This window comes from Corylus avellana, chromosome ca2, assembly GCF_901000735.1.
Source record: "Corylus avellana chromosome ca2, CavTom2PMs-1.0".
NCBI classification, from domain to species: domain Eukaryota; kingdom Viridiplantae; phylum Streptophyta; class Magnoliopsida; order Fagales; family Betulaceae; genus Corylus; species Corylus avellana.
The window spans coordinates 46,763,616-46,770,982 of record NC_081542.1 but is presented as its reverse complement, the minus strand read 5'-3'; the positions used below and the strand labels follow the sequence as shown (position 1 = coordinate 46,770,982).

Sequence of the window (7,367 nt, the reverse complement as noted above, 5' to 3'; positions counted from 1 at the left end):
CGTAGTAAGGAAGAGCTGATGTTTACTTTCTACCTATTATTTAACTCATTTTGAAAAATAGAGGGAAAATAGCAATTTTGAAGCTAAGTATGGAAAGCTCTATTACCATATCCAAATTAAACTAATATTATTAATGTTGACATGCAGTGGATATATGGCTCAAGAGTATGCAATGTATGGAAAATTCTCTACAAAGTCTAATGTCTTCAGTTTTGGTATTTAATATTGGAAATAATGAGTGGACAGAAGAACAATTGCTTCCGAAATGGAGAGAATGTGGAGGATCTTCTAAGCTATGTAAGTACAATCATACTTGGAAACATTTCCCTTTAATTTACCTATTTCTGTGACGCAGCAAATTAACACATAGGGAATATCATATTTATAATAGAACTTTATGTCTAATGTTGTGTTTAATTTGCCCATCAAAATCATATATTATAGGCATGGAAAAACTGGACAGATCACCGCTACAAATATTGTGGATCCAACAATAAGGCTAGGCTCATAAATTGAAATTATGAGAAGCATCCATAATTCCATATTGGGTTACTATGTATTCAAGAAAATGTAGCTGATAGACCAACCATGGATTCAGTGGTTCTCAATCTTAATAGCTACTCCTCACTGATCTTCCAATACCCTCGCAGCCTGCACTTTTTATACACAGTAACATCGACTCAAAGACAACATCTCAATGGGAGCAAAGCACACTGATTACAGAGTCAAATGAAATATCTAAAGGCAACTGATCTGCCCAAGTCTTAGCAATTGAGGCTTCAATTATTGAGGTCTACCTGTGCTAGTGCTTCGTTGAAGCTACAATTAATTTTGAAATGTTAAACTTCTTTGGTCCATGATTCTGTAGAAAAAAATCTCTTTGATCACGTTGTCCTTTAATCCAATTGAAAATTTTCAGCCCGTTTTGGTCGTAGTAGTCTTATATAATGAATGTGAGATTACTACTAATTAGATCAATTGAAAATATGAAACGGGTATTAGCTAGGTTAATTAGTAGTAGCTTTAACCCACTTGCAACAATATACCTATCTTTAAATGAAATGTTTTGTCTATGATTCTTAATTTATTAGTAGTAGTAGCTAGGTTAATTAGCTAGGTTAATTAGTAGTAGCTTTAACCCACTTGCAACAATATACCTATCTTTAAATGAAATGTTTTGTCTATGATTCTTTATTAATAATAATAAAAAAAAAAATTAAAAAAAAAAAAAAAAAATCACCAAATGGTGTGATAAGTTTGCATCATCTGTTATGTGAGAGCATGTTTAAACCCCATTTGTTCGTATTCGGACATGTGCAAGTCCTATTCACTTAGACTGCCTGAGCACCGGTCCGGACAAATGGAGTCGAGACAGGATCTTACAGGGAGCTGCCCGATTGAACAGATCTCTTTAAAACAAAAAACAAAAACAAAAACAAAAAATCTAAATTGTAAAGATGACAAAAAGTAGGAATAACACGATATTGACCAAGCCATATTTAAGGTTTGGTTTGGAATAAGATACTTCCGGCAGTTCCTTAATTTAGTCTCAACTAATCCGACCCACCATCATAACTTGAGAAAAGATCAGATGAATTCTCCGCAGATAAACCAAAAATTAATTCACAAACTAATATATAATCATAACTATATATGATTAGAAAGAAACATCTGATAAGTACAAATGCACTAGTAAGATGGGCCAAATATATATTATATATATTTAAGAACATATATATTAGTATTCATATATAGCATGAATCGGCCAATCAGTGGATCAATTTGATTATAGATTTTAGTGTAAAGATCTTTTTATTATAATTATAGATCATGGTAGCAAGATCTTTACATAAATTGTAAAGAGATTAAGCCGCTGTCGAGTTATAGAACGGATGATAATTATAAATTATCATTCCTGTTGTTTAAACAGGAATGATTAAGGAAGGATGGCTGAGCGACTGCTTGAGCAGTGAGCATGAAAATGGCAGAGAAGGACGAGAAATGTAATCTTGAGAAAACCATTAATGCCTTGTTTTCAGTGACAATGTTTAGGCCTTTAAGATTATTGTACAGGCTTTTTTATTGAGAAGGGTGAGCTAGTTAGCCTCGAAAGTCCATGATCTTCAAAAATCTAATGTTGAATGGAAACATTCAAACCTTTTCTGATTACCTTCTCTACTTTACCTTAAAAATTATTTGTACGTTTTAAATATGTGACTCTTTCATGAAAGTTTTTTAGTGCAATATTAGCTGGTCGGGGAATTGGGTGAAGCATGTCTCTATTGGAAGATAACTAAAGAAATGACCCCCGGTCTAGCTGCTCTTGTTCTCTTGATGTGTCGAGTTATTTATTTATCTTATTTATGGTTATTTTGTGTTTGAGTTGTGCACCCTTTTGTAATTTTTTCTTTTCTGTTTCAATATTTTGAATAGAAAAAAAAAAAAAACAAAAAACAAAACAAAACAAAATGAAAAAGAAAAAGAAAAAAACAAAGAAATGACCCCCTTTGCATGCTTTAAATATTTCTATAAGACTATAATGACTCATGGGGATAGGGGTTTCTCCTGCTTTGAATAGAGGAGAAGCCACGATGCCTAAAGCGGATTTGCCTTTTCCAAGCGCGCAATCTTAATTATTAAGGGTTTGTTTACAATTGTGTTTGTGGACCCAAAAGTGCATTTAACACCCTAAAGCTCATTTGAAAAAAAAAAAAAAAAAAAAAAATCAAAAAAAAAATCAAAAAAATCAAAGCGTTTTTGAAGGTTAAAAAGCCTAAAAATAGCGAAAACGCACTTTTGGCAAAAGTTTAAAAATGAAGCTTTTACCCAAAAGCGTTTTTTTTTTACTTAAAAGCTCTATTTTTCAAATGTAATACCAAAAAAACCCTAAATGTTTATGGAAAGGAAGCGTGAGAATTATCCACATGTATTATTAATTAGAAGAGTCAAAATATTCGGTTTACATTGTGATTTACAAATACCAAATTTGCTTTTTTGGGTTGAAATGATTCAGGCCAATACTTTATGTTTACATTGTTTTTTTTTTTTCACTCATTCACTTTATCAGTTCATTGTGACGCCATCAGAGCCCAAAGCCAACATATATCTTTTTCCTCTCGCCTCTCATCTCTTATTCTCTTATTCATTTCATGTGTTCCTTTCTCGTATAAATGTATAACACTAGGGCAAAAAGGCAAAAATAATGTATATTTTCAAAACATTAAGGCTTCAAAAAAATTAAAACAAGCTAAAACACTAAAAATCTGCTCAAATTATTTTTAAAATCATTTAAAATATACTCCTAATAGAGACTCAAAAAAGGCCCAAGAAATTAAAATATGCCAGAAAAGCCCATTACTTAATATACAGATAGCGATAATAATCACAATAACCTTATAGATGTAATTAGTAAAAAATGAATCAAATGATACGGACGCGGATATGTAAAAATAATATCCTTAATTTGCAGATAACTGCATATACATTCGCATGCATACCTCTACTTTTCAGGTTACTGATTTTGGCTTTTGATAGGATATTTAACCGTGGTTGTTAAATGAGTTCATTTGGTCACTAAGTTTTTTTCTTTTATTGAGTTTCATTTGGCCACAATGTTTTTCTTTTATCTCACTCTCGTTCCCGAGAGCTCTGATCTTCTCTTTTTCTCTTTGGCTTCCCATTTACCTCTCATTGGCTTCACTTCTTCTTCTTTTGTTTCTTTGTTTTTATTTTTATTTTTATTTTTATTTTTATTTTTTTTTGGGTCATCGGCTTGGGGGAAATTACATGGAAGATGTCCGAGGAAGAAACCCTGGTTTTTGTTTTTATTTTTTTAACATATATATATATATATAAAGAATTTTAAAATTGACGGATTTGAAATCTAGACATTCAAAATCCAGTACTTTGAAATCCAAAATCCAAACTTGCCGGTGTAACTTTAGACAAAGGGAATAGTTTTGACCGTTTCCACGATGACAATTGACTAGCTAACATCAGCGGCCCGCCCGCCACAACCATCGGACGCATTCTGAATTTCCTAATCCAATGGCGTCGTACAGGTTTCCATAATATCATTATGAGTGAGACAAACGGAAAAGTTATCTTCCTAAGTTGAACAAGTAGTCCAAGGTTGCCTCCAATAACATTATTATTTCACTTGTTTTCCTATACATGAGAAGATTATTTTCTTGTATGGATTATCTGCCATAATTAGGAATATGTTCATGGACACATTTTCTGTTGAAGCCTGGGAGGGATAATGTTTTTCTTCCAGAAAGCCTTCTTTTTTCTATTACTTGCAGGATGTTGGCTTATGAGCTCCATTAATTGCCAGCCAACCTATAATTACCACTATTGTCTAGATCAATCTAAAGAAACCCCCAGCCTCTTTCCAATCAAACCTCTCAGTCCTGTTGGATTCTTTATCCTCTAAAGCTTCTCAAAACAACAGCTTCTACAACGATCGATACTTTTAATGGCATTTACGGCCTCTTCCTCTGCCGAGGTGACGTTAACAGCAGTATTTGCCAAAGTTGTGTCAGTTATGCGACTCAAGATATCACAAGTCGGTGTCCATCTAATACAACAGCCACCATAGGGTTCGATGAATGCATGTTAAGGTACTCCGATACTAATTTCTTCGGAGTGGAACAGACATCGCCAGAGCTGCTCGCATGGAATACTATAGGAAATACCACTTCACCTGATGAAGCTAATTTTGGAGCACTGGCCCTAATGAACGGACTAATAGATGAAGCTTTAGGAACAGATATGTTGTTCAAGGCAGGAAACCGGCCTGTGGGTAAGGAGTCTGAGGTTAGGTATGGGTTGGTGCAGTGTACTAGAGATATCAATACTACTTCATGCAGCAATTGTTTGGGACAGTTGATGAATGACGCCAATCAGTGTTGCCAACAGAAGCAAGGGTGGCGCATTTTGGCCCCAAGCTGCAATATAAGGTATGAGAACTACTTATTCTTTCAGAAACCACCTGTGCCGCCATCCCCCCAACCTGTGCCTGCAGCACCACAGCCACCGCCCGATAATGGTAAGGCCCCTGCATAACTTGGATTAATAAATATGAGCATGTAAGCCAACTTTTAGATCAGTGCTTGAGTTTACAGAAATAATAATCATCTTAATACCTTTTGATCATAAAGTACTAGTATTAGAAAATCAAATGTTTTATTCTTCAAATGATAAAGACCTTAGTAGTTCTAAGAAAATCAGTTGACAGGGGCTGATTGGTATAAGAAATTTGGATATGTTGTGAATGTGTTGTGTCCTTGGCAAACACTGGTTAGGGCAATTGTATTTATAAGTAAATCAGTTACAAGAGATTGAAATGATTACAAGTTGTATTTTATATAAACAGTACATAAGAAAAGCTGTACACAGATTCTCATCCAAGATTTGAACATGAATGTTTTGCATCTTAATCATGATTGATATCTTGAGCTTTTGAATTCATCTCGATCTTATCAGTAGTAGGAGTCGCTGAAGTGGATATATCTCTAACAATTGGAAAAATAAACAGACGATATATGACAATTAAGGATAACGACAGTCTTCAAAATTGTGGAGTTATTGGGACAAAGGAACTCCGTAAACATTCACTGAAGCTGGCAAACTTGAATGTAGTAGAAGTTCTCCCTTATGTTTGATTTAGAACTTGCATTTATCAGGCAAATTTAGTGGTATTCCCCATTCACTGCTAGGAACCTTCATGAAATACTGAATCCATCATTTCTACTGAGTGGTAACAATGACACTTGCAAAAGGGGTGCTTGTGGATTTGTCTAACTTGTCACTATTTGTGTAGGCTATATCCCTATATTAATTGATGCATCTTTGTTTTAAGATATTGTAAGCAAACTTAAACTTGTATTGTATGATGAGACAGGAGGCGGAGGAGGGAAGAATACAACAAAGATCGTAATCATTACTTTATCATCAATTACCGTAGTTGCGGCCCTCTTGGGTTTTTGGTACTCATATTCATCATTTGACCGGAGGAAAAGAAAAGAAGGTAGATTACGTGCTACTCAAGGGGAAACGAGCCAATTAATTCTATTTCATTTGTACTTCTAGACTGCCACTAATTCTAAATCTAATTTGTTACTCAGAAGGGGATATGAGCCAAGCAAGTATGTTAGGAAACTGGGAAGCTTCACATACAATAGGAAGTATCCAGGCCAGAGATCAAGACAACAGTGGAGAAATGCATTACTTCAATTTAAGTACCATGCAGGCTGCTACAAATAATTTTTCAGATGCAAATAAGCTTGGAGAAGGTGGTTTTGGACCAGTTTACAAGGTTAAAACACTGACTAGTTTTTTTGTCACATGCATTTTTGGAAATTATTGTATAATTTGCATTTGAAAATAATAAATAGCAATAATTGAGTATCAATGGCATCTAGAGATTGCTGTTATAATTTGGTTTTAGAAGGAGAAATGAACTACAAGTGAACCCTAATGTTGTGACAGATAGCAATGTGTGTCTACCATTACCATATGATAAATTTTCTTTGGTTGAGAAAGTTTAAAAAACTTCCAGGGAATGCTGATTAATGGAAAGGAAATAGCAGTTAAAAGGCTTTCAATGAAATCAAAACAAGGTCTTGAGGAGTTCAAGAATGAAGTGTTGTTAATTGTCAAACTTCAACACAAGCATCTAGTGAGGCTCTTGGGATGCTGCGTGGAAGGAGGTGAAAAGCTTCTAGTCTATGAGTAAATGGCCAACACTAGTCTTGATACCTTCCTGTTTGGTTTGCTCTCTCTCTCTCTCTCTCTCTCTTCTTCCCCAATACCAAGGCAGCAATCTCCTATCTGAGACAACTATTTGCCTTCCTGTTATTACAAATTTACAATGCAGATCCAAAAAAAAAGTGGAATACTAGATTGGGCTAAGCGCACAAACATTCTCAATGGGATCGCTAGGGGCCTTCTATATCTACATGAAGACTCTCGACTCAAAACCATCCATAGAGATATGAAAGTAAGCAATGTATTGTTAGATGATGACATGAATCCAAAGACTCTCTAACTCTCTACATTAAAAATTAAAAATTTCAAAGTTTTTAAATTTCCCCACTGCTCATTTTGTGCTTGTACTTCAGAGTCACCGAAAGAGAGAGAGAGAGAGTGAACCGAGAGAAACCGAGAGAGCTAAGAGGGTTTTCTGTCAGTGAGTGGTGCGACAGGGAGCAAGTTGGTTGAGCTACCATCGTGGTGCTGTGGGCAGCGTCTGGAGCGGTGGACCTCAGCCCAACTCCGGCTAGCTCTGTTGTTGGGTCTCTGAGCTTCCTCTGTTTCCAAGCAAAGCGAAACACGTTTTGTTAGGTAATCTCTTCCCTTGATTC

At 35.1% G+C, this 7,367-nt stretch overlaps 1 protein-coding gene across 1 annotated transcript; it reads left to right on the top strand.

The window, feature by feature from the left end:
- Window positions 1-4,614: 4,614 nt before the first annotated feature.
- Window positions 4,615-6,739, top strand: LOC132170030 (cysteine-rich receptor-like protein kinase 11). Its single transcript, XM_059580953.1, has 4 exons — window positions 4,615-5,050; window positions 5,906-6,031; window positions 6,129-6,319; window positions 6,563-6,739. Exons 1-4 carry the CDS (start codon window positions 4,615-4,617, stop codon window positions 6,737-6,739), a joined length of 930 nt encoding a protein of 309 aa, XP_059436936.1.
- Window positions 6,740-7,367: the final 628 nt, after the last annotated feature.